We start from the raw sequence: 26105 nt of genomic DNA, 5'->3' as shown, positions 1-26105 counted from the left end.
CAGTCTTCAATTTCATACAAGAATGAAGCTCATATTCAAATCGCCATACGAGATAAAGTCATCTTGTGTATCAGGCAGGAGTACCCGCGAGCTTATCTGATGCCTTTGAGTCCAATTTGGACAGAAAATCTAATAGTTTCTTGAACTGCGATCGCGCCACCTGCTCAATTGTCTTGCTCTCAGCGTTATGTACCAATTCCAGAAGAATGATCCCCACACGTCGAATACGTTCGACCTGTTTTCTGTTATTAGTTTTGAATCCTCATCTATCATCATAGAGTTGGACCCTTCGGATACCGAAGGCGAGGGGCTTTATAGAATAAAGGTAAATGTGGAAGGGTATGTGAAAGAGGGGTGGTTTATAAAGAACACGTACCGCTGTCTCTCCTTGGACCTTGAAGCATTTGAACGGCACCATTTGAAGCTCCTGCAGGAAATCGTGCACGAGCTCTATCTTTCGAATTGCACACGACATGGGCTGTCCGTCTAATCCCACCACGGAAGGGATGCCCAGGGTCACAGATCTTTGTAAGATTACAAGCCTCATGCAGTGAAAGACGGTCATGATATTGCTTCGCTGTGTCCAGAAGCATAACCTTTGGTAGGCAGCAACGGTGTGGTCTGTAGAGTTGTTGCTGTCAGGATCAGTGTTGTCGGGATTCCTCAGCCACATTGGCAGCTGATCTACCAAACTCGTGAAGCTCAGATACATCTCAGCCAGCCCGGTAAGTTTCTCTTTCTGTCCTGGGCCAGACAGTGTTTCCTCTCCGCCCTTGTTACGTGAGAAGGATTTGAGATTCAACAGTAAATCAGCTGCGGCAGCCCAGATCCGCCGCTTTAGATGGAACCCCAAGAAGAGACGGGATTCAAGAGCGTCTCGATTAATCGGCTTGCTGGTATCCAAAAACGGCTCCTCCTGTTGGCCATTGTCAAGCAGCGTTAACTCGTCATCGGTGAAACTCCCCTGCAAAATCGGTGGGCGCGTTTCTAGAGCTATTGACGTCTTATCTGCCAAGTATAACAGCCAAAAACTAGCTCGAAGTATTTGAGATTCTAGTTTGGTGTGTTGTTGCACGGCGCTCTCATCATGAAGCCGAAGCCGTTGCGCGATGAAGGCAGCTTCAGCGTGATATTGGTAAGATGTTCCCACCCTCCCAGTCGTGTTTTGCATCGCGGCTGACTGCCACATGCGAATGGTCAAGGATGTTGAGTCTGGATTCTCGAGGTCATGGTCCTCGTAGACTTGGAGCATCGCTCGAGATGCTGCGAGGAATGGCTTCGACAAGGTAGCTCTGCGAGATAATTGGGCCTCAGGCATGACAGATGTAACAAAAGCGCAAAGCGCCGTGACCAAGGAGAATCTGCGGAGGTGTGTCATCTTGTGATGCGTGTCGACTGCACATGGAGAGGAGCCGGCCACCGCCGAGAAACCGTCTGCGGCAAGGAGCGCAGCAGCATCACGAAGCGTCGGTTCGTGAGCAATAGGCGTATTGGGGAAGAGGTACTGCATGAAGAAGTCAATACACTCATGTGCCACATCCAAAATAGACTCAGGGGCGTGAGGAGTGCCGGTAACAACCAGGAGAGCTCGGTGGATTTGGGCAGCGTCGTAGTGAAAGCTAACATTTGAATTAGCCGCTCCCGCGGAGCTCGTATCGGCCAGCAATTCCAAGCCTGGGCTCAAAAGCCATGGTGGAGAAAGCTGATCGGTTCCGGTAGCTGTTTGCTCTAGATGACTGACAATGATCGTATCTGGTTCAGTTTGCGTGTGCCTGATAACACCGCCGCCTGTTGCGTCCAAAGCACTTCCATGAGATGGAACCCGCTCTGCAGTTCTAAGGCCTCCTCGTGAGCGCTTGTTAGGATGTGTGCTATATCTGCACTGAAGTTGAGATAGCCGGCAGTTAGCACACGGCTCAATTCCGTCACACTTGACTTTGCGGCGTTTGCACGCATCACAAGCGTGGGCTGGTGGCATAACACCGCTGCCTCATCCGAGGGTTATCGACAAACGGCCTTCGAACTGACGTGAAGGGCCATACAAACTAGGAGAACCCACATGGAGGGACATTCCACGGAATAAATCTACAGGGCCATTAGCGAGTGGCTGGTCAGGGATGTAAGGCGGAGGCACATCATGTGGATGAGCCTGGATTTGGCTCCTTTAGCGTCCACCGGGATCTCCGCATGACCTAGACTCCGCGGAATGAAAGTCCGCGTAATGTGAAATTGTTGGCGACCTCGAGTAAATCCCAAATTCACCACTTCAGATTTTAGTGGCCAAGCGGAATGGGGCAATGTGATGCAGGCTTTTGCAAACATTGGCAAATATGGATCACGCATTCTCCAATGCGTCGGCAGAACGGATACCGAATGATGTGATGTAGGTCGAAAAGACCTCGAGTGTCAACCAAACCCATTCGAGTCTCAATGCTTAGGTGATGTACGACGTTCCTCTCATCCCACTTCCCCTCTTCTACTCTTATTGTATCTCAAGCTCCTACGATATTGAGATACCTTCATCACGCACTCGAGTTCGACGCATCCACAACTTTACGTCTCCCTTCAACGCCCTCGCTTGCTCGTGCATGTACGCAATCGCATCGTAACAATGTCGGCAACATTTGACAAAACATGGATGTGGCATCCTTCGTTCCCAGAGCACGAACCCGGCACTGCGGGCTTGTTTCTACATTTCCGGAAAGAGTTTATCCTTAACGCAGGAGAAGTCCCAAAGTCAATGAAGATACACATTACTGCCGACACGAAATACAAGCTCTATGTAAACCGAAAATTAGCATCTTTTGGTCCAGTGAAAGGGGACCACAACATGTGGTTCTTTGACGAAGTGGACATTGGACCATACTTGATCGAGGGAACGAACCGGATCGGTGTTCACATTCTTCGATTCTTCTTCGCTACGCAGTTCGCCCCCGCTTTCCCTCGCCTACCTAGTGGTGGCTTGAGAATCACTCTTCCTCAAGCAGCCGATCCCTGGCCAGAGCGACTCTGTAGCGGACCGCTCTGGGAGACGGCAATTGACCCCTTCGGTCGTCTACGAATTGACGAGCCTGAGGACAGTTTTCTACACATTTACGAAATACATCGCAGAGTGGATGCTGACACTCAACTCCAATGGGTGCCAGCCAGGGTCCTGGAATTCAAAAATTCGACCGGCAACTCGCCTCCATGGCATCTTTCTCCACGCCTCATCCCGAACTACCGTATTCAGTCGTCCAGTTTCTCTGATGTACACAACATTCAAAGTGATTTATCCAGCGAAAGCTGGAGAAAGCTTTTGCTAGCTGATCAGAAGGGCGGGCTGATGCCTCCTAGTAAGGAATTACGACTCACTCCAGGCTCTCGGCACTCTTTCGAGCTTGAAGCAGCTCACCATACAACAGCTTTCCTAAAGGTTCTGTTCAAAAGACCCGAGGACGGTGGGGGCTACGTAAAAATCACATATTCGGAAAGTTACGAAGAACAGCCGGATCTCTACAAGGGCATCAGGCAAAAAGCACACCGTTGCGACAGAACAAGGATGCTGATAGGCCCACACGATCTATATCACTTCCAGGGTCCATCAAAATCCCTTGGCCTGGAATACTTCAATGAAGAAACGGATGAGATATTCATTCCTTTTCATTTTAGATCATTCAGATTTCTCAAGGTCGAGATATGTGTCGAGGCTGCAGAATTGGCTTTTCGGGGTATTGAGATGGCATTGGCCCATTATCCATTAGATGTTCGAGCCACCATCGCAGCCGACAGTCGACCTACCATCGAAGACCACAGTGGTACTCAAGATACATTTTTGAGTCAACTCTGGACCACCAGTATCCGTACGTTGGTCAACTGCATGCACGACTGTTATGAGGATTGCCCATTCTACGAACAGCTGCAATACGCAATGGATACCCGAAGCTCGGCTCTCTTTACTTACTGCGTTTCGGGAGACGACGCACTCGCCCGTCAGGCAATAATTCAGATTCACAACTCCTTTCAGCCCAGGATAGGCCTTACCGCCAGCAGAGCCCCAACTCATCGGCAGCAGTTCATTCCGACTTTCTCATTATATTGGATCTGTATGCTATCTGATCACTACGTCTACTTTGGCGATAGTGGGTTTCTAAAGCCATTCTTGCCGGTTGTCGATGGTATTCTGGCATACTTTGAGGCCCGCGTCGATTCTGAAATAGGGTTGGTGAGGATGGAGTTCGGCTCCGGGAGTGGCTTATGGAATTTCGTTGACTGGACAGAGGAATGGAAGCCATACGGCTATCCAGAAGCTTGCGAGAGAACGGGCTTCTCAACCTTCATCAACGAGATTTATGTCTTTACCTTGAACTCCACAGCTGAACTCGTGAGCGCTTTGGGGAAAACCTCTCTCGCGATGGAATATCAGAAGCGCGCCAATCGCATTATCGCAGCCTTGCGTGAGTACTGCTTTGACGGCGAATTTTTCACTGACAGTATCACCTCTGCGCAGCCGTCAAACACGACTGTGACGCACAGCCAGCATAGCCAGATCTGGGCCGTATTAAGCGGCGCATTAAGCGGTAGCGAGGCTCAGGCCCTGCTGAGCAAGAGCATGAAGGAGACAAATGCCGGAAACTTCGTAAAGGAGTCTATTGCCATGTCTTTCTACACACTTCGTGCCCTTGCTGTCGCAGGGGGTGACCTCTATAATGAGCATTTTCATGCCTTCTGGGAACCGTGGAAGAGCCAGCTGGACCAAGGACTCACTACTTGGGTTGAGGATAGTGTCGCGCAACGCTCAGATTGTCACGCCTGGGGAAGCGTACCGCTGTATGAGTTCCCGGCTGAGGTAGCTGGGGTTCGGCCAGCAGCGCCAGGTTGGAAGGCTATTGAGATTATGCCGAGACTGGGGCTGTACTCAAGTTTTGAGGCTACTGTGCCACTAAGTGTTGTCAAAGGGGTGTCTCTGGGTACTGTACAAGTATCTTGGGCAAAGATATCGAATAAGGACGAAATTGAGCTGCGGATAAGCGGCGAGATCAAAATGGAAAAGGCGGTGCCGCTTTCTATACGGCTACCGCACCAGAACCTCAGTCTCGCATGGACAGGCTCTAAGATATGCCTTACCACCAAAGGCGTGAGCGACTCAGGAAAATTAGAAAGATGATATATTGGCAAGTGGGAACCCGGTGTTCGGAGTGGGCACTCGAGAAAAGGGCAGAGTCTACTGACTCTTGGGCCTGGCTCTACTACCGTTTTCTTCGTGTTTTTAACTGTGTAGATAATCCACAACAGTCTCAGTGAAGCTGGATATCAACGATGTTTCGCTATGCCGCGTGTATTCTTCGCTTTCGCTTTCACCCAAAGAGCTTACACACGACCAGCTTTCTAGACACCGTCTTAGGCTTGCGCAAATCGAGTATAACATCCAAGTCAAGCGAGTAAGTTAGAATTTCGCAACCATCAGAAAACCATAACAGCAAAGACGCAAATTTGAGGCGATTGGCCAGTTTGCTACAGGGTGTGCCAACCCCAGTGTGGTGTGCAGCTACTCCGCGGAATGCGGGGAGACTTTTGGTAGATTAATTGAGTTATGGGGTAACCCATTCGGATCACTCCTCGAAATCCAGTCGGAGCAAATCATGATGGAGGGTAATTCCGGTTTGGGACTTGGACAGATACCAGATGATCCTATCCCGTGGAATAGGTCGTGCGGGGTTGTGCTGAACTAAATCTGGAACCCCAGCTACGCATCGACAAACGTGTTGGAAATCATGACATTATTCGGGAAAGAGTGGCCCGACTTGCCCTTATGGCTGAATTGCAGTAATGTCCATCCATCGTATGTCCGTATTCATCCTTGCCAGTCAGGTTAGCTTCGAAATCCCCATGGGGTTGAACATTAGGTTGAAATGCATATGATGAACACCATTTCCACCAACAGGTTGCAATGTCTTTTATTCCGGACAAGATAAACACATTGTCTCTCAAATAACTCTAATTCAAATATCGCAAGACGACCTTTACGAGCACAGTCTCTGTATTTTGAAACTATGGCGACACAGACAGAACCGAAGATCGCCCCTAGTAGGGATGATATCCAGCATGTCGAAACAGGTCCCAAGAAAAGCTATGAAGAGCCTTCCAAAGCCACGACCGTCTTAAAGTCGACTATCGACGAGCTCGGCATGTGGGACACGGTTCGCAAGTTTCCAAAGGTGAGAAAGACAGCTTGCCGTTGCTATTAAGCAGCCCTTGTGTGCTCACCAGTTTTCAGGCTGTTCTCATCTGCAATCTGATGTGCATAGCAGCCGCAGCTGATGGTTACCAGATCAACTTGAATGGTAGGTGGTCCTTTTTTTTTTTTTTTTTTTGATATGATTGTCAGCAACGTGACTGACCTGCCTTGTAGGCGGCATCATTGCTAACCAGGGATTCACCAACCACGTTGGCTTCCGGAACCAGGCTGGTATTTACACGCTTAAGGCAGAGTATACCGCTCTTTGGGGAGCTATGCAGTCACTTGGTCAACTTATAGGACAGGTGCTACTTAACCCCATCTCAGATCGGCTCGGTCGCAAGCAAACTCTTTATTTTCTCTGGGTACTTCTGGCTGGGGTAAGTACGCAGGACATTTGAAAAACTTTCAAAGCTTAAGCGATGGGGCACTGACAGATCATCATCTCCAAGTCCCTTATCATCGAGACCCTCGTGCGTGACTGGCGTGACTGGGCCGGTGCCAAGGTGCTCGCGGGAGTGGGCGTCGGTGCCATTCAAGCCACACTGCCTATTTACATTACCGAATGGGCTCCAGTTAATATTCGCGGAGCAATGATAGTGACCTACGGCTTTTGGAATACCATTGGCAAATTTCTGGCTAATCTCGTTCTCATGTTATGTCAGCAAACTGATGCACTTAACTACAAGATTCCAATTCTGACCCAGTGGGGGTTCTTGGGGTTGATGTTGCCCATTTTCCTTTGGCTTCCAGAAACAGCCGGTAAGTTCAACCTCGGAGTGTTCGCTTGTCAGAAGTTCACTAAAACACCATCGATTCTTCCTGAGTGTGATAGTTGACTGACTCCTGGTTTATAGCCTACTATGCCGCACGAGACCAAGATGAAGAGGGCAAGGCCACACTGCGCCGAGTGAATGGTTCAGCTGACGGGTACGACGTCGAGGTTGAATACTCCATCATCAAGAACACTATTCTGGAAGAAAAGCGCGAGAAGTTTGAACAGGGAAATGGTGAGGATGGGCAAAGCTTCAAAGAAGTGATGGATTCATACGTTGAGTGCTTCCGCGGCACAAACTTCAAGCGCACCATCGGTGCAGCACTGCCATCATGTTCGCAACAACTCTCGGGTCTTTCTTTTCTCAACGTCTATGCAAGCCTATTTTTTAAGCAGAGCGGCTTCACCAACGCGTTCCTCATCACCACTATTCAATGTGCGTCACCAGATATCGGAACTTTCTTGACTGTTGTCCTGGCTCTGACTAACCTGTGTTGAAGGCTGCATTCAGCTTTTTGCTGCTTTTTGCCTCATGTTGGGCTCCGACAAGATTGGTCGTCGCCTGCTTGTCCTCGTTGCTGTTGGATTCTGCATGGGCACTTTACTCATTGTCGGTATTTTGGGCCTTGTGCCTCAAACGTCTGCCCTGAAGAACTTTCTCATCTTTGTCGCCTGTGTCTGGTCATTCTTCAACAGCATAGGTGAGATGCCTCCTCGTTCATTGTCAACAGGCTTTTACATTTGGAACCGAAGGCTAACTTTAGCCTATCCCTGTAGTTGGTAGCCTCGGTGGCGCCTTCTCAGGCGAGGTTGGTGCCCAGAAACTTCGAGCCAGAACTGCTGGCATTTCCCAAGGCATGTCTGTAATATTCGGGCTTATTTTCAATACGACTGTCCCACTGATGCGTAAGTCTTTACTGCCGATAACTCTCTTTAAATTTGAATTATCATTTTCTTAGCTCCGTCACGGTGCTGACATTGTGATTTACAGTCGATGTCAACGGGGCGAACTGGGGATACAAGACTGCATGGCTCTTCTTCGGCACCGGCTCAGTTGGCTGTGTTATCCTCTGGTTTATGCTACCCGAATGCGCTCAACGAAACGCTGCTGAGATCGATGAGATGTACGCCAAGGGCGTACCTCCCAGGAAGATGGGTAAATACGTGACGGAGGCGCAGTCCATGAATGCTGGTCTAGTCAGAGCCTAGGCGGGAAGTCAGAAGCATCAAATGCATTTCATCAGAAGCTAATGATGCAAAAAGAAAACATTTCCCTTGCAACGTGCTGGATTCTCAAGTCACGTATGACAGGTTATCACTTCAAAAACAAGGGATAGTACCTAACTGAACGTCGACTTTTCATAGTTGTCACTTTGAACGCATCTCTGTATCCCATCGACTGAAAATGAGCTACAGGTACATAGCACCTGGGGTTATAGCCAAACAAAGACAGAAAAACTGTGATTCTTCCCAGTCGTATTCCTATCTTCCGCACAGTTTGGACGAAAATGAACATTGAAATGACACTTTTCTCGGATGTCAACAAGATCAAAACTGTTGAGTGGTCAACGAGTAGATGTAGGCCATAAGATTTTATTAAACCAAATTTTGTGCTGATATGGGAATGACAAAAAATAAAAGAAAACCACCTCTATCAATGTAGAACATCTATAGAATATCACGTGCTAACAGAATTTTGCATCGACAGCGATTCCTCAGGATGAATTGTCGGCGGCGGAAACTTCGGAACCCGGGGCGCCACTAAATTTACATGGTACGGGGCACTCGGGCTGCGCCGCGCTAAAACATTTCACATTAAAATCAATGTGCCTTGCTTCTGCGACGTTTATGGCGATGGGGTTTTGTTTTCCCACTGGCTGCTTATATGTCTTCTGGTGATGACCTAGAAGTTTGGCAGGTATGTATCCTTAAAAAGCAGCTTATGACTGTGGTATGTTCGCGGAGATCGCTGACAAACAACAGGCCGGTGCCTGCGCAGCGTTGGGTGTCGATCTTGTAACTCACCCTCTGGATACTCTCATCACTCGCATTCAGTCTCCTATGTACAAAACATATTACAAGACCGTCACAGGCTCTTTCAACCGCACATTCTTCAAAGGGCTTTATCAGGGATTTGGACCAACAATCATTACTGGAATACCATCATCGGCTGTCTTTTTCGCCATTTATGAAAGCTTGAAGACTGCGTCTCAGGATTTGAAGTCAGCAGGGCATCTTCCAAGTATTCCACTGCCCATACTTTATGGCCTCAGCAGTGCGGCAGCTGATCTGGTGAGCTGCGCAATAATCAATCCCGCTGAGGTATTGAAGCAGAACGCCCAGGTTCATAGCGGACGCGCATTGTCCAATGTGGCAAAGCGGTCCCCTATTCTTGCAGCTTTGAAGCATTTCGCAAAACATCCGACAAGATTATGGGCCGGCTACACTGCTCTTGCAGCAAGCAACCTACCTGCGACTAGTCTGACCTTTTGTCTTTATGAGATGATAAAAGAGAGGATATTTTCCAAGTATCCCCAACAACAGGCCAGTACGTCTCGTCAAGTTTCCGTCAGTTCGATGAGTGGCGCTCTCGCTGGTGGTTTTGCTTGTGTATTTTTCGTACCTATAGACATAGTCAAAACGAGAATGAGGCTTGCGGCAGGAAATGTCCTGGAGACTAGCCACAGGTATTCAGAACGCCCCTCGGTAGAAACACAAACAGGATTTCTCAAGTCCGCCCCTTCTAAACTGAATCTTGGCCCACTAGGTGTGGCAAGAGGTATAATGCAAAAGGATGGCATTAGAGGCTTATTTAGAGGAGCCACTATGAGCTTCATCGCGTCAGCTCTAGGAGCTGGACTCTACCTGGGTTCATATGAGGCTTTTCTCATATACTTCAATGAACCGAATAGAGTATCGTCGAATGTGGCGCACTTGTAAGCATACTTTCACACCAAAAGCCGTGATTTTAAATTTCTACTTAGAGAATCTCTTGTACAATAGAAAATACTTTCTTCTCTCTGAAGTTCTGCTGTATTTACATAGCGCCATAAGTGCATATACAGGCTGTGTATTTCTTTGAACATTTTGAATTTTGACACAAATTGTGCTTCATTGTTGTCGCTTGGATGCTTTTCCGATGGCGGCTTCGTTATTCCGGTTGATCTAATATCAATAGTGAGTTAAATTCTCTGATAGTATCGGCAACAACAAAGAGAAGCAACAAATTGAAACCGCAACTCCATACTGCTGCTTAAGCACGCTGCGTTGGCTTTCAAATGGATACGGGTCGAGAGAACACCACTCAGGTAACGGCGGTAATAAGACCACTCTGCCTCGGTCATGCATCACCGCGAGGCCCGAATGGAGCCACTTACCCAGATTTCACCTCCTTTGAGCTTAAAATGTTACCTAAAATCCGGGGTAAATTGATACTTGCATTTAACCGTGAGGGGTTGCATCACCAACGTCATTCCCCGCCATGGTTTTCTGCGGTATAAATTGTGCGCCATTGAGGGCCGTCACAATGAAGGTCTTGAGCCAATTCAACGGGTTATGATAGAACTTTTCTTGATTCGACAGTAATCAGGATGAAGTTCGTCTCGCAAATACTATTGGTCTCGGCCATTTTTAGTCTTCCAGGCAAGTCTTTTGAAAGGGTAATGCAACTCGAATTAATTGTGATTGCAGGACTTGTTTTGGGACTGGTGAATCCTATTATCCCAGGATTCAATCCGGACCCTACGATTATCAGGGTCGGGAGTGATTTCTTTTTGGCAACAAGCACTTTCGAATTCTTCCCGGGCGTGCCCATTTACCACTCTACAGACCTGTACGTGGCCACTAAAATAAGTTATTTAAAAAAAAAGACATATCCAGCTTCAAGTTCTGATTAGAATAGTGTCAAGTGGGAGAATATTGGGCATGCGCTCACCCGGCCATCACAGCTGAACCTGCGAGGAACGGCGCCCAGTGGTGGCATTTTCGCACCCACTTTAAGACATCATGAAGGTGTTTTCTACCTGGTTGATACAGTGTTTGACGTTATCAGCCCTCCTGACAACGTGAGTGTGGTCTATTGGTGGCTGATTTGTTCCAATTGATTAACACTGGTTGACAGGTTACACGAGTACCTAGGTCCTTTTATGTGACCACCACCAACATCTTCGATGAGAACAGCTGGAGTGAGCCCACCTACGTCGATCAATGGGGATTTGATGGGGACATTTTCTTCGATGACGACGGCAAGGTCTACTTCACGTCTACGTTCTCGGAATTCGTCGAGAATGGAAACTTTGCCAACTGGATCACTGAAATTGACGTCAAAACCGGAGATTCGTTGAGCAACTCTCGTCTACTTCATACCACAACAGTTCCCCCTGAACTTGGCTACCCATTGGTGAGTAACCTGCCAAACTGGAGAGTATCGACACTGGTAACAACACTGACCTATGCAAATAGACCGAAGGCAGCCATCTCTACAAGTTCAACGGAACTTATTATATGATAACAGCTGACTCCGGAACCGAAGCTAATCAAAAAGCAAATGTGTATCGGTCAAAGAGCCTTGAAGGCCCCTGGGAAGGCAATCCACATAACCCAGTACTGTGGAACGGCGAGGATATGTCACTGCCAGTCCTCGCAACTGGTCATGCGGATATTGTTGATGATACAGAAGGGAATTGGTGGGCAGTGTTCCTCGCGATCCGACCACAGAACCCTCGAAATGAAAGTGGATCTCCCCAGTTGGGCAGGGAAACCTTTCTCTGTCCGGTTACGTGGGACAATGATGGCTGGCCGATTTTTAACAATAATGAACCCATAACCGAGCATTTACCTAATGTTCTCTACGACCTGGACCGACCGTTAGTGTGGCGTGATGATTTCGACGGTGGTCTTGTGGACAAATCTTACTACTACCTAAGAACACCGTACAAGGACTTCAAAGACTTCGATTCAAGTCCCGGTAAGCTCCGCATCAGAGGGAATGTCTACACCTTAAACGATCGAGAAACCCCCGCAGCGCTCCTACGCAAGCAAGTTGATGTCAACACGACCTTCAGCACAGAAGTCGCCTCGTTTGAGCCCGAGAACTGGAGGCAGGAGGCTGGAGCAAGTATTTATCTCAGCATCCATTACCACAATGAGATTGCCCTTGCATATTCAAACAACACGGGAAAACGAGCCGTGTTGGTCCGCACAAGAACTGGGCCAGACGCGACAATCAACACAACCTACGTGGAAGACGAAGATGTTGCCAATGGCGGACCCGTCAAGCTTTTCATCGAGGCCAAGGACACAGGTTACCGTTTGGGCTATTCAACCGGCTGTAAAGCTCCTCGTTGGTTGGCGAGTGTAGAAAATCGTTGGTTGCAGTCGTATGTCAAAGGCTGGCAAAACTTTGTCGGCAGCCACTTCGCAATCTACAGCACAGGCACGCGACTTCCGACCCTGAATGCCGCTGTAGGTTTCTTCGTTCCGAAGTGATATTGTCTTTTAACTAACAACGGCTACAGGATTTTGAGTACATTCAAACAGAGTTGAACTGATATTTAGAAGAAGCTAAGACTAAGAGACCAGCCGATAGGCGGAGGAAAGGCCATCTCTGAATACATCCATCAGGTTTAGCAAACAAACAGATGTGCACTAATCCAACTTCAATCCAAATAATTCGCATCAGACCGATCTCGACCGCCGTTCAATAGTGAGCCACATGTCTTCAAAGAAGCAAATCCCACCCTTTATTCTGCGCTTTCCTGGTTGTTCTTTGTTCAATACCTTGGGACTGAATGTTCTAAAGAATTGTATGAGGCCTTTTGACAGTTCCATCATTGCCAGATCGCGCCCCAAGCAAACTCTTGCCCCGTATCCAAAGACCATGCTGTATTTCAACATGTCCTTCTTCTTTTCCTCACTCTCCAACCAGCGCTCGGGTCGGAATTCTTCAGGTTGAGACCCGAAAATAGCCTCATCACGATGGATTACCCACCCGCTGGAAGCTACCTCCATGCCTTCAGGAACATGCTGCCCATATAGTTGCATCCCTTCTTTTCCGACCGATCGCGGTATCATGCTAGGGGCTGGTGGATTCAGTCGCATGGTCTCATGGATGCAAGCCATATAATACGGGCAATGTTGTTGTACTTCCGCATATTGAGGTATTTCGGACAGACTGCCGTCTTGAGTCTTTTCATTGATCTCGGCCATTAGACGGTTATAAGCCTCTGGGTGGGTCATCATAAACATCATGAAAGCTTGGAAAATAGTGCCGGTGGTGTCGGCACCAGCAAGGAGGACGAGCAAGATTTCGGCCTTGATATACTCCAAATCAAGGGCGTCCCCTTTTTCATCCCGCGCATCGAGAAACCTTGTGAAATTATGAGCTTCTTGCACCTCTACAATGGAAACGGTTGCCAGAAAAAACTTACGTCTGGAGAAAGTCTACTCGACCCTTGGTGGTTCCCTCTTCTATGTCCCTCAACCTCTGGGCAATAAGGCGATCTCGAAATCGCATCAACGTACCAATCCCGGAGTCTTGCTCCGGTGATGCTACCAGGTACTTTGCAAGAAAAGTGCTCTTGATCCAAGTTGTAAATGGCCAGCATCGGGCCATGATACCAAAAGGAAGAAGACCGTCATGGAACCCCTGGATGAGCCCCGCAACGTCTTTTTCCTCATCGATAAACCCAAATGCTTGCCCAAACCCAACATCAGAGACAATGTCGTAAGCCAAATAGACTGCCCACGGTGCGAAATCGAGGCTCTTCCCGGTGTTGGCGAAGTTGTTGTCAAGCTTCGCTATCCATTTCTTTATGTGGTGATCGAGCAAGGGCTCCATCTTTCGGATATTGGAAAAGGCATAGGGAGCTGCTGCAATTTTCCGAAAGCGTGCGTGTGTTGTGTGATCCTGCATATTAAAAAGCGACTCTATTTCACCGAAACTGCCCGTAACGTAGTGCTGGGATTTGTTGGCGTTGCGGTGATATATTTCCGGTAACTTGGTCGGGTCGCTCACGAGGAGCATCGTAGGCGTGATACGGATGACAGGTCCTTCTTCAGTTTTAGCGAGTGGTTAAGGCACAAACCACTGTTAATACAGAGGAGCCCAGACGATATGCAAATGCCTGGAAAACCAGCTAATCAGATATCTGAAACCAAACTTACCATACTTCTTGTGCAGAGCCTGGTTCACTTCACATTCATCTTCTTTAATATTGTGATAAGTAATCCATAGCCTTGTAACTGAGCCCCAAAATGGGCCGGGAAACTTGGCCAGAGGATGAAAACATCTGTAATAAACAATTTGATACAAGATGTTCCAGGCGATGTAGGCCCCAACCAGAAGCAGAATGTTGGAAAAGCTCAAAACTGCCATGTTCAAAACTCCAGAGACCGATTATGGTCCAAAGTTGAGGTTGTATCGAGATTAAAATTGCACGGAAGACCCCTCGACAATTTAGCTGTCAGGCCATCGCCCGAATAGATAGTCCATGACGATCAGGCGGTGGACAACCTAAATGCATGCTTCCTTTGCGGGGTTGCCATCCCGACAAGAACGGCTAAGGCCGCTTGAGGTTGCATAGTGCCGGACACGCCTGCAATGACCCCGCTTACAGGTTAACCGAAGCCCTGGAAGGATTCATATTCATGTGAATTTGGGTCTCTCCCCGGATGGATTCACAAACAGGGGCGGACGAGGACCAGTCACACAAAGCAATATGCAGGATACTTGCCCACTCTGCTTATCTTTCTGCGGCACAAACTAGCTGGTCCCCAAGAGATCCAATAGCAAAAGGCTTAAAAAATCACTCGGCTAGCCGGTTATGGCTGTGGTTTGCTGGCCAAACACGAACGGCTGGAAGTGAGATTATTTTTGAAAGCGAAGAATAGTGCTGTCTCGCGTACAGAAATCAGTTAGCATTTGAAAACCTCATCGAAATGCACCATCGCTCATCACACAAGATGCATGCCAAGTGTTACGTGGTCCAGCCTACCAGCCTCCCTAGAACGGGATCGAGGTAACTCAGATTTGATAGTCGACTAATCGACTAATGATGTCAACTATTGTTCAAATATGAAAGTTTGTATGTGAGAGATTCGAAAAGTTGATTAAAAATATTCTAAAGAGTTTAACCATATATACTTATGAGTATTATTTTCGTGCGTAATATTAGATGTCATCCATCTTTGCCCTACCAGCAAGCGCACATGCCTTCTGCACCATCGTTGCGACCATTACAGCGGGTCTCTCGAGATGGGCAGCGTCGGCACAAGGCGCCGTTCTCCTGTTGTGCCCACTCATCACTGCCAACACAAGTTTGACAGTAGAAAATCCCAGATGGGTCATACTTTGTTTTAATCTCAATTAGTCTCTTCCAGTTAGAAGAGTAAAAATCTTCCTGGAAGTCTTCTTCCCCCCAGTCCGCTTCGTTCATGTAGGTGCCTGTGTTTGGGGATAACTTCCGGTATACGGGAAGAACATTCCGACGGATATCATCAAACAATTCCGTGTTGGCTGAAACCGTGAGACTTCCATCCAGAACTGGTCTTTCAAAAATATCGAGTATGACAGCATCATACCAGCCTGGTTGCACAGCCGTTGATTTATCCCGCGTCTCGACCGCAGTTTGCAGGCCATGGTGTACAATAGTATGAAACACAGCCTTGCCATTGGCTCCAGCCATAGTTTCCATTGCGAGTCGGAGTTGAGACCGGTTACCCTCCAAGGCTGACTTTCCCAACAGTCTGGAGGCCAATGCAGTGATAGTCCCTACTGCGGCGTCGGTTCCTGATTTGTTGGCATAGTATGACCCATAATTAGTAAAAGCCTTTTGGGTGATAGAAACGGTAAAGCCAGCATTGGCCAGGGGCATGATCCTCTCTGCCAAAGGTTTGAATAGTCGAGTCGTTTCAGCGGCGTCATTTCCCAACGTAGTGAAGGACTGGGTGTAAATAGTACTAAAGTTGCCACCGATTGGTACGGGGCTATTCATCGCCCAAGAACCGTAACCAGCGAAGCCAACCTCAGAAAGATATGGGAACGATGAGTATACTTCGGTCATAGTGTCGAGAAATTGCGTTGAGATGGTCGTGTTCATAGATGAGGTGCCAACGAAAACGTCAATCACATCGATGTTCTTGGTAGGATAGGTCTTCACTGTCATCTGGGTGACGACTCCATAAGTACCTCCACCTCCACCTCGAATGGCATAGAAAAGGTCGGAGTTGACGCAAGGACTAGCCGTCACGATTTCTCCAGAAGCCAAAACGACTCTGGCGGACAGAACCTGATCGGCTCCTAGCCCATAATACCGTGTGACGGGGCTATGCCCACCTCCTTGTGTCCATCCTCCTGTGCTACAAGGACCCTATTTTCATGTCAGTACAACCCAAGTTTAATATTTAGCAAGGGGTTCTCGAATCCTACTCTATTGTTTCCGCCAACAACGATCAAATTCTTCTCAAAGGCGGCTGGATAAATGTCCGACCAAGCATAAGCGCCCGTGATTGTTAGAGCACTACCTTTCCAATCCGATTTAGGACAGTCATTGACGACTTGGTAGTCGTCATGAAAGTTGAAGCCGCGACGATAGTTTTGTAGCCATATTGAAAGACTACCATAACCGGTCGATCTAGTACAAACATTAGTGAAAGTCAAGTCAAGGTAGTATGCTTCATCCTCTCACCTTTGCAAGAAGTCATGACCAGTCGACTTTATTACGAGGCGGATGTTGTGTTCCTTGGCAAACTCTACTGCTTTCGAAATATGTTCCTCATCGGTTACGTTGACAGCAAATACCGGGGAGTTTCCGATAGTGCAACTTGTCGACGGAGCATTTGCAGCGAATTGTGCCAATGGGCAAGACCCGTTCAATGGATAGTCATAACCAATGGGTTGCGATGCGTAGAAAGTTGAACTAATCCAGCCTTTGGTCGCAGCCTCGCAAGCAGCTGCATCACGGAGCGGTCCGGCATAACATGGTGCTGCGGGGGGAGTGGTTTGTATGAGCCTCCCGTAAATGGAGCTGTTGAAACGGCCCCACTCTTTATCTGAAGGCCAGCATCGGTCGCCCGGTGTCTAGTCATCGTCATGGGATTAGTGTTAATGTCAGGTAGAGATGCTTCACGACGCAAGGATGGAAGCTCTTACGCATTTACACTGGCAAGATACCAATGGAAGCAATGTAAGCAACACAGCATATACTAATGTAAGCTCCATGACTTGCAGCTCGAACCAGAGCATCCAATAACAGAAAGTTACTGTCAGCGTACCTTGGAAGCACGCGCAAAGTTCAACAGCTTAACGAATGTAAACATGTGAGCCTTGGTGCTACTTTTGGGGACTGACTGGGTTTATTTGGCCCGTTTACGTGCATGAACCCCAATTAAACGAAAATTTCTTGGAATTACTGCGTAATTAAGCTTTATGTCTGTTTGTTACGCTCGGACTCTAGAGGATGCTGATGTGAGACCTTAGGTCATATGCAACAGGGACCATCGCTGTATTAAATCGACATGGCACAGGTCAATGGTGCAGCAAGGAGTCCTAAGTTGCGTGGTTTGAACGTTTCTGCTAGGTCTGCAAGTAGAAGAATTCTATGCCATATACAACTGACTATTTCCATGGCTAAAACAGTAGAGCTCAATCTGTTGACAAGTTCAAGCTGCCAATTTCTTTACTTGCCATCACCTAGCCTGAAATCGAAGCCATGGTCCAACCTTTGCAGAAGTGACATGATCCCACATTTGGAACTCGTTGACGTTACCAGTTGAGCCCCCGGTAGACAACTGGTCCTTGGGCGACCTAGAGAAGTCAAACTTGTAGAGAATGTGAGCCAAAGTTAGTGTGATCTCGTGATACGCGAACCCTTTTCCCACGCAACTTCGAGGGCCACTGGAAAAGGGGTAAAATGCACTTCGCGCTAACTCTACCGATTCTTTGGTCGAGCTACCTTCCCCAACAACCCATCTCTCGGGCTTGTATTCGAAGGGAGAGTCGAAATAATCCGCGTGATGGTGCAGGCTATAAATACCAGTGCCGACATCAATGCCCTCCGGGAGAAATAGAGATCCTATTTTCATGCCCCCAGGTCGAATCTCTCTCCAAAGAGCACCTCCCACGGGAGGCGACATACGGAGTGTTTCATCGATACAAGCCTTGAGATAGTTACAGGCGCTAAGTTTTGCACCAATGCGGATCTCATCTTCACTCTGAAATGTTGATCTAATTTCATGGCATAGCTTAGAATACGCCTCTGAGTTGCCGCTGAGATAAAAGAGTGTTGCTGCCAAAGTGGTAGAAGACGTGTCAGATCCTGACTCAATGTAAGCAATTGACGCAAAGAATGAATGTTGACAGAGTATACAAACCTGCAACGACCAGAGTAGCTGACTCTGCTCGAATCTCAGACTTGCTAAGTGTTGATTCGCCATTAGGGTCTTTTGCAGTTTCCAAGTATGAAAAGACATTTCCGTTGTCAGTGAACGACGCTTTTGACCGGTTTTTCAACAGAGAGCCTAAGAATCCCAGAAATCTGTTCCTAGATTTAATGGAATTTGAGAATAGATACTTATCTATTCTCCCGAGTGCGAGGCTGGAGGCTTGGACCAACGCGCTAATTCGAACGTTGGACTCTTCCAGTGCTTGCATAACATAACGGTATTTTGTCTCCCGCAAAGCATTATACTTCATGCCAAATATCACTTCTGACATTACATCAAAGGTAAAGTAGTCGCCTAGACATAGGAAGTCAGAAACAATGAAAAGGGGATGAGCACGAATCGCGACGCACATTGGTGTGACATGTCCAGAGCCTTAGCCCCGGACTCTGTTGCCTGTGATTTGGAGTTTTCGGACAAATTCAGGCAAAGATTCTCTATGTGACGTAAGAGAATACTCTCATACGCACGCAGCTGTGCATCAGAAAATGCCAAACTCAAGATGCGACGTCTACGAGCATGATCATCTCGGTTACGAATGGTGAGCGTGTTTGGGGCGCTATGAACAAGCGCTTGATATGCTTTGGATTTGATGACATTTGCTCCATGAGCACTAATCTCTGTAATCATGTTAGTAGTGGCCATACGGGAGTTAAGATGTTGGGCTGTCATACCTCGCGCGGCGTTGTTGCTATTGATCAAGAGACGAGATGGCGAGTATCTGACAACGGGGCCTGAAACATTCTATCAACAACAGCCAACATGGTGAATTGAAGTTGGGAAGAACTCACCATACTTCTGATGGCACCGGTACATGTCATAATGAAGTGTTCCCCTCCAAGCGTGGTACGCAGCGTAGAGATTGGTGCATCTCCCTAACAGAGGGCCTGGGTAGGCTGCTAATGGGTGCCACACCAATTGTTTGACGAGAAACAGTGCGCCCTGATCCCTTTTCAGTTTACAATGTCATTGCAATACCAAAGGACCTACTGAAACTTACGACGGCAACTGCTGCACATGCAGCTAGAATAAGATAACTCATTCTGGTATCGGTTTCCAGTTGACCAGACCTTTCGAAGTTGTCCAAACAAGCACAACCTTTACTTTCATCGGCGGCGTACGTGGCGTGACCTGGAGTGCGGGCAACGACACGTTCGTTTACAGGGAGGTCCTTTGCTCACAGCACCCCTTCGCGCCCGTGAGCATGCTGCGTAGCGACCTGGCAGGTGCTGTGTTTGGCGACTTTCAGCATGAGTCAGGCTTACGTCACGCTTGTACATGTAGAAGTGTTTGTAACAATTGACCTGTGCGGTTTGAGGATCCCAGTCGCGGAATCCCTGCCTGAGCACCGCATACACCCACCAGGGAGGGGGTCGACGTTCTGCCAGTAGAGATCTCACAGTGCTCTTGCTCAAGGACTCCAGAAGCCTTGTCATTAACAATGTTGAGCGCAATTTATTCATCAATAGCCTTTCTAGGTCGCCTATATGCACTGGTAGCCGGTGTCGGCTTTCTTGGCCTCGTAGGTTTCTCGTCTTAAGATTTCAGCGGTAGATCAGCCACTTACTAACTGTAAACTGCGAGATAGGTCTCCATCTGCATCTATAGACTTCATTTTCATCCTTATGCCAAGTACCCTGGGCCTTTCTTGGCGAAATTAACCAGTTGGTATTCAGTTTACCACACCTATATCGGTGACCTTCATGTCGACATATGGAGATGCCATGAGAAGTACGGTGAGTAGCGGCTAAGAATTGCCAGATTGCTGCATGTATCTAATAAGCTGGCGCAGGCGATGTGGTCCGCTATGGCCCAAACAGACTGTTGATTAACACAGAAGCCGGACTGAAAGGTGATTACTTTATCGAGTCTTATCATTTGCAGAAGACATGTCGTGCTAAAGTTTCTAAGGAATATACGGCCATGGTAAGAATGTACGGAAAGCCAAGTCATACCACAGAATCTCTCTCGTCAAAGGTGTTGAAGCAACTCAAAGTGTGGTGGACAAGACAAAGCATGGAAAGCTTCGTAGAATCCTAAATCAAGGACTCTCGGACTCGTACATCAGAACCATTGATTCTGAGTTGACGGAATTGGCGTCTTTGTTTGCTTTAAGCTTAGGTGCAAACAAAGATCGATTTGTTTCCACTTCAGAATCCACCAACGATGGATGGACTTGTGCTAAGAATATGGCTCATTGGTGTAAGAGATCTGAATGTTTGTGGTACGTTTCACATGCTGATACTCAACCCAGGCGATTATTTCACCTTCGACGTAATGTCACAATTGGTTTTCGGCAAATCGTATCATCTTCTTCAAAGCTCAGAGAACCACTGGATTGCAGAGGCGATCTTGGGCCAGATGCGTCGTGTAAGCTTCCTGATGCAGCTACCAGAGTTAGAAGACATGAGACTTCACAAGCTCCTGTTTCCACAGGCCCGAAAAAAAGCGATGAGGTTCTCATTGAAAAGCAAGGAGATCATGGAAAAGCGGAAACAGGCGCTTGGGGAAACAAAAAATGACCTATTTTCGAAGCTACTTGAAGCCAAGGACCCGGAAACAGGAGAGTCGCTCTCTCAGCTGCAGCTTTGGGCCGAGAGTAACCTGTTGATTATTGCAGGTATGTGATGTCCAGCTTTATACAACAACGATGACATGTTGCTGATCTCTAAAACTAGGCTCTGACACATCTTCAACCGCCATGGCTGCGCTATTCTTCTATCTCTCCAGATACCCAGAAGCTTACGAGAAGGTAGTTGAGGAAGTCCGCAAGGCCTTTCGCTCAGCGAAAGAGGTGTCCCAAGGTCCCAAACTATCCTCTTGTTCTTACCTACGAGCTTGCATAACTGAGGCTGCCCGTCTCTCGCCTCCAGCCGCTGGCGCTATGTGGCGTGAGGTACAAGAGGGTGGTCTACAGGTAGGCAATCTGTACATTCCAGAAGGCTATGACGTCGGAACTGGAATCTATTCCATCAACCATAATCCTGAGTACTATCCGGAGCCTTTCAAGTTCTGGCCGGAGAGGTGGATCTCGGAGGTTGTCGGAGATGAAGCTATGTCGAAAGCAAAGTCAGCTTACGGCACTTTCTCTGTTGGACCGCGGAACTGTGTCGGCAAGGGACTTGCCATGATCGAAATTTCTCTCGCTATGGCTGCAGTAATCAGCGAGTTTGATTTCCGCCGTGATGAGACAGGCATGGGAAGAGTCGGGGAAGGTAAAGGCGTTGCAGAGAATGAATATCAAATATTCTGGGCCTTTACTAGCATGAAGAATGGACCATACATACAGTTTAGACGTGTAGAGGCGACGGGACTTCATTAAAGCGAAATTGCGCTGTTCGAAGGATAGCAAAAAACCAGACGACTATTGGAGGTGATTTCAACACCATCAAGTTGCCAGAATTGTCTGATCCAATACGTGGCTAGTTTAAAAAGCGAATGGAGGAAACTTTAAAGCCTCAATGCTCCTATAGAGCCCCTTTCTTCTACCGCACTTAAGCTTAACGTAATTTCAGCTACATTCAAGTGGTTAAATAGGTTCGCAAGAATTATGTTGGGACCCAAGTCAAGTATGCTGATGATCGCGTTTATTACCCTGGATACTACCACTACTATTCCAGGAGCTTTTGGCACCAACCGAAGCTATCTGGTGCAGAACCATTCTGAGTACCTTGCAAATCCGTCCATAACCTGATGAAAGATGGGCCCTCAGGTTGGAAGTCGAATGTTTGGTTTGTCGATTTTCGGTGAATCTGAGATACTGACACCAAACCTGCTGCTGTTCCCGCAGCAAACACTTCTGTGAATGTGGGTAACTCATCAAATCTCACCTGCTATAGCATTAGAACACCTCACTCATATTGTAAGAGTTGTCATGGTAATTGACGGCTCACCGTTCTCTTTTCCACCGTCCAGCCATAACTTGCAGCAAGACGTGCCGCTGAATCAGCTGTTATACTGTCAATGGCTGCTTGACTCTGCGCAACCACAAGACTGGTTTGTCCGTCGACAGCCCGAACGCCTATGAGTCCTGATGTAGAGAATTCATCAATGCAAGTCTGTGTTTGGCTGTCTAGATGCAAGAGCACATTAAAGCCCTCCTTTTTGGCCTCGGATGTCCAACGCATTACGGGGCCGTAGTTACCGCCCACTTTCACCGCCCCTGAACCCCTTGTTGCAGCACGGTCGAATTCATCAAGAACTAAGGCTTTGATGGCGCCGTGTCCGTGGAATGCAATATGAGGTTGAACGTAAACGCAGAAAAGAAACTCGTCAGGGGGTTCCAACCCGATTTGAACGCTTGAACCGAATTGAAACGGTCGGATGTAGAGAGATCCTTTGACTTCATGAGGACAAACATACTCCGCGTTCTTTCTTACTGCAAGATGGACGCTTTCTAAAAAAAGGGCTTCTGGAACCTCCGGCATGGAAACGAATGCAGCTGACTTTCTCATTCTCGCAGCATTTGCGTCTGGCCGAAAAATAAGGATCTCTCCATCAGGGTCTCTGCGGGCTGCATAAACACACGTCAACACGGCGAAGATGTCAACACTAGAGATGGAGAATGTATTACCTTGCAATCCTTCGAATACCTGCTGGCCTAAGTCACAATTAGAAACTGCTAACTAATTGATATAGCCAAGAACATACCATAATGTAGACCGGGCGCTAGGCCATGTATTGTTAGAAAAGGATTTTCGATAAACTCCGGCTCGGTCCACCGTCCTGTCCTTAAATCATAGCGGGACTCTACATGGCCAGCAACTAAACGATATTCAAAGAATTAAGCCAAATATAGAGGCACGAGACTCTGGAACACCAACCATTGTTTTGTTTGCTGTCGTAGACATCCCATCCTGGTCATGTGTTAGCAATCTCAGATTTTGTGTGGTTCAAGTTCACTTGTGAGGGTAAAGTGGAACATTACTATGGCCTGCCTTTGGCGGTATCATGCTTTCGACAGCTTCAATAACCCTTTCTCGAGTTGATTCTATTGGCGCGGCGCTGGCAAGGTCAAGCGGATCATCGAGCAACTGTCTCTGGCGGTGATGTGGGAACAGTCCTTTCGACAGGGGTCCGTGGCCAGTCACTATCTTGTGGTGTGGTGGCTTAACCGTTGCAGTGCATTGACTCCGGACTGATCTGAGCACCATGACGTGAGGTTGTGAGTACGGGTAACTTTCTCTGTATATGCTGAGTAAGATGACACAACGTCTCACGACATGGATACCACTTAAACTGGGTAATCATAGGAACCTTATCTTGGGAACTCCACAAGTAGCGTTGAGAAGGCTGATTGATGAATGAGTTACCCATGAAGAGCAGAGCCTTTGCAGGCCAGGAAATATGTTTCTAGTTGCTGCGCAACTTGCTAAAGAACTGATGCCTCCCAGGCAACATCAGAGTGGTTCAGATAGACTTCCGAGTACTGCCAATGTAAACACTTTAGACTCTTACTACTAGTTGTATTAAGTAGCGCAAATTGATACTCAAGGGAGGTTCAAAATTCAACAGAAAAGCTTGTGATTAATGTAAAGTGCTTTATCGTCTCTCTTTCTCGTTCCAGTTGAAACAAGCCCGACGTAGAATTGATAATTGAGAATACGCTTAGTCTTAAGGGAGCAAAAATATGCAAATCTCTCTTAGATAGTGTCAACGTGCTTTTACCTCGACAAGTGGCCCATTCTTCCAGCTGATAAACATGTCCACAAGCTCATACTCTTCGGATAGATCTGGCCCATCTCCGCCATGTGTGCCGTTGACCCAAGCCTTTTGACATAGCCTCATGTCGTACTTGAAGAATAAAGTAGCGAATAGAATTGAGATTTGGAGGTAGGCAAGTGGTTTTCCAATGCATCCTCGAGTCCCGGCACTGAAAGCCATAAACGCGCTGGATGAATACTTGAGAAACTCGGGAGTAATCACGGTGCCATTTGCGAGTGTCTCACCAACGATCCATCTCTCCGGTTGAAACGAAAATGGGTCAGGAAAATATTCCTTGTCGTGGTGAATAGAAAAAACAGGTACCCCAATGTTGACGCCCTCAGGGTAGAATGTCTCTCCAATTTGCACACCTCCAGATTCTACTTGTCGATGTAGAACTGAGCCCGCGGGAGGTGACAGCCTCAGACCCTCGTTAATGCATGCACGAAGATAAGTGCAGGCCTGTAAGTCTGTACCAAACTCGATTTGCTCAATATTGGAAAAGACGGTCCGAACCTCTGCTTGAAGCTTTGCAAGTTTGTCGGGGTTATGTAGAAGATAATATATGGTAGAGCTAATGGCGGTGGATGATGTGTCGCTACCTGTAAATATATAGTTTAGCATGTAGCCGAAAATGAAGCCAAGTCCCTTGAACTGACCGGCAGTGATCAACAATATTGCCTCTTCCACCAATTCCTCCATGGTAAATGTATCGCCTGTGGCGGGATCGACCGCCCCAGTGAGCCAGAACATAAAGTCCTTTTCGGAATCTCTTAGTTTGCTCACTCTCTCACTAGCTGCATTCTCGATAAAAGTGTCGAATGTTCCTGTAGATCGTACATGGTGTGAGAACAGTAGCCATTTCAGTCGCAAAGTGTGAAGTAGAGTCAATGAAGAGCCAGTCTACCGAAATTAGCAATCACTTCAACCTGTCAGCTGCTTCATTACTTACAACATTGTCTGCCCATAGTGTCTCATGCAATATCTTGATGATGTGCCTGTTTCCGGCGTACCGCATCATATCAAATGACTTTGAAAAGGAGAGATCGCTTGAAACATCAAAAGTGAAACGATTAATCCACTCCGAGAAATTCTTTGGCTTGCTCCATTGACCTGGTTTTGAGACTTCTCTTCCGGAAAGAGTGTAACCTTCCTGTCCATCACTGTCCAGAAACTCTAAACATTGACATAAAGTTGCAACATGTTTCTTGATAGTGACGCCTGCAGTCTTTAGCGCAGAGTCCGAGAAACCTTGTCGTAAGATGCGTCGCTTTCTTGCGTGTACTTGCTTGTTGATGGATGAAAACAAACTAGCTTTTTCGGGGTTTCTTGGAAAAGCGAGGTAATTGTCTGCTTTGCGAGTATAGCGGCTGTTTGTGTACAGCATCTTCACTCCTTCTGCAGATCTGATGCTGACATGGTTGGGACCATAGCGAACAATAGGCCCGTATCGCTCGTGAAGTTGATGAAGATTCCGAGCTTGGTTCTTTTTCAGAGCATGGTAAGTGTTGTAAAGGCTTGTAAGACGTCCCAAAATGGGGCCCGGATGAGAACTCAGGGGATGCAATACTAGACGATGAAAAACGAATGCAGTTGTTGCGATCTGGAAATGATTTAGCTTCGTCACTCTTGATAACCTCAGTGCAGCACATTGTCTTCTGGTAAAGGTAGACCTGTTGCTGGCAAAGGGCGCGCGGATACTTACTAGTAGAAGAGCAAGGGCAGCAGCTACGGTACTGTGAGATACCGGTAGCCTGGCACCTGCAACCTTGTTCAGATCATCCATTGTTGGCTTGATCTTTCAAAGCAACCAAGAGTTGATGCGAGGGCTCTGCAGCTGTTGGGTGCCTGGGTTCCGCCGTGGACAGCAGTTACATGCATCAAAGCCAAGTAGTACATGACTCAGGTAGTCTTTAGCCCTCCCAGAGTTGAGTAAGACGGGTACTAGGTGCTGATGTCACCTTTAAGGTT

At 47.6% G+C, this 26105-nt stretch overlaps 10 protein-coding genes across 10 annotated transcripts; 5 read left to right on the top strand and 5 right to left on the bottom strand.

The window, feature by feature from the left end:
• Positions 1-70: 70 nt before the first annotated feature.
• Positions 71-1978, bottom strand: CTRU02_208109 (C6 transcription factor; the record flags this gene model as incomplete). The annotated part of the gene is made up of 2 exons (XM_036733224.1): positions 71-235; positions 377-1978. The coding sequence occupies 2 exons, from the start codon at positions 1976-1978 to the stop codon at positions 71-73; spliced, it is 1767 nt and encodes a 588-aa protein (XP_036575074.1).
• Positions 1979-2611: 633 nt separating this feature from the next.
• Positions 2612-5146, top strand: CTRU02_208108 (uncharacterized protein; the record flags this gene model as incomplete). The annotated part of the gene is made up of 1 exon (XM_036733225.1): positions 2612-5146. The coding sequence occupies one exon, from the start codon at positions 2612-2614 to the stop codon at positions 5144-5146; it is 2535 nt and encodes an 844-aa protein (XP_036575075.1).
• Positions 5147-6032: 886 nt separating this feature from the next.
• Positions 6033-8201, top strand: CTRU02_208107 (MFS alpha-glucoside; the record flags this gene model as incomplete). The annotated part of the gene is made up of 8 exons (XM_070205032.1): positions 6033-6197; positions 6257-6323; positions 6392-6597; positions 6655-6979; positions 7075-7428; positions 7493-7693; positions 7770-7898; positions 7984-8201. 8 exons carry the CDS (start codon positions 6033-6035, stop codon positions 8199-8201), a joined length of 1665 nt encoding a protein of 554 aa, XP_070061107.1.
• Positions 8202-8877: 676 nt separating this feature from the next.
• CTRU02_208106 (mitochondrial carrier protein) lies at positions 8878-9932 on the top strand (the record flags this gene model as incomplete). The annotated part of the gene is made up of 2 exons (XM_036733227.1): positions 8878-8910; positions 8976-9932. 2 exons carry the CDS (start codon positions 8878-8880, stop codon positions 9930-9932), a joined length of 990 nt encoding a protein of 329 aa, XP_036575077.1.
• Positions 9933-10654: 722 nt separating this feature from the next.
• Positions 10655-12541, top strand: CTRU02_208105 (Non-reducing end alpha-L-arabinofuranosidase BoGH43A 2; the record flags this gene model as incomplete). The annotated part of the gene is made up of 5 exons (XM_036733228.2): positions 10655-10824; positions 10894-11056; positions 11113-11391; positions 11454-12455; positions 12509-12541. 5 exons carry the CDS (start codon positions 10655-10657, stop codon positions 12539-12541), a joined length of 1647 nt encoding a protein of 548 aa, XP_036575078.2.
• A 127-nt stretch (positions 12542-12668) lies between these two features.
• CTRU02_208104 (flavonoid 3',5'-hydroxylase) lies at positions 12669-14367 on the bottom strand (the record flags this gene model as incomplete). Its single annotated transcript, XM_036733229.1, has 3 exons — positions 12669-13359; positions 13421-14042; positions 14157-14367. 3 exons carry the CDS (start codon positions 14365-14367, stop codon positions 12669-12671), a joined length of 1524 nt encoding a protein of 507 aa, XP_036575079.1.
• Positions 14368-15184: 817 nt separating this feature from the next.
• Positions 15185-19473, bottom strand: CTRU02_208103 (isoamyl alcohol oxidase; the record flags this gene model as incomplete). Its single annotated transcript, XM_036733230.1, has 9 exons — positions 15185-16360; positions 16420-16624; positions 16679-17070; positions 17712-18307; positions 18363-18728; positions 18785-19051; positions 19106-19165; positions 19223-19373; positions 19432-19473. The coding sequence occupies 9 exons, from the start codon at positions 19471-19473 to the stop codon at positions 15185-15187; spliced, it is 3255 nt and encodes a 1084-aa protein (XP_036575080.1).
• Positions 19474-19872: 399 nt separating this feature from the next.
• Positions 19873-21753, top strand: CTRU02_208102 (benzoate 4-monooxygenase cytochrome p450; the record flags this gene model as incomplete). The annotated part of the gene is made up of 6 exons (XM_036733231.1): positions 19873-19953; positions 20020-20167; positions 20224-20283; positions 20343-20633; positions 20686-21051; positions 21110-21753. The coding sequence occupies 6 exons, from the start codon at positions 19873-19875 to the stop codon at positions 21751-21753; spliced, it is 1590 nt and encodes a 529-aa protein (XP_036575081.1).
• Positions 21754-22042: 289 nt separating this feature from the next.
• On the bottom strand, positions 22043-23383 carry CTRU02_208101 (branched-chain-amino-acid aminotransferase; the record flags this gene model as incomplete). The annotated part of the gene is made up of 6 exons (XM_070205031.1): positions 22043-22261; positions 22325-22944; positions 23005-23031; positions 23082-23195; positions 23255-23287; positions 23359-23383. 6 exons carry the CDS (start codon positions 23381-23383, stop codon positions 22043-22045), a joined length of 1038 nt encoding a protein of 345 aa, XP_070061106.1.
• A 700-nt stretch (positions 23384-24083) lies between these two features.
• Positions 24084-25920, bottom strand: CTRU02_208100 (branched-chain-amino-acid aminotransferase; the record flags this gene model as incomplete). The annotated part of the gene is made up of 4 exons (XM_070205030.1): positions 24084-24736; positions 24794-25037; positions 25087-25737; positions 25840-25920. The coding sequence occupies 4 exons, from the start codon at positions 25918-25920 to the stop codon at positions 24084-24086; spliced, it is 1629 nt and encodes a 542-aa protein (XP_070061105.1).
• Positions 25921-26105: the final 185 nt, after the last annotated feature.

The sequence above is a fragment of the Colletotrichum truncatum genome (assembly GCF_014235925.2).
Source record: "Colletotrichum truncatum strain CMES1059 chromosome Unknown Contig_0005, whole genome shotgun sequence".
In the NCBI taxonomy this organism is placed as follows: Eukaryota; Fungi; Ascomycota; class Sordariomycetes; order Glomerellales; family Glomerellaceae; genus Colletotrichum; species Colletotrichum truncatum.
The sequence above is the reverse complement of the archived record's forward strand: the minus strand, read 5'-3'. Positions and strand labels throughout refer to the sequence as shown.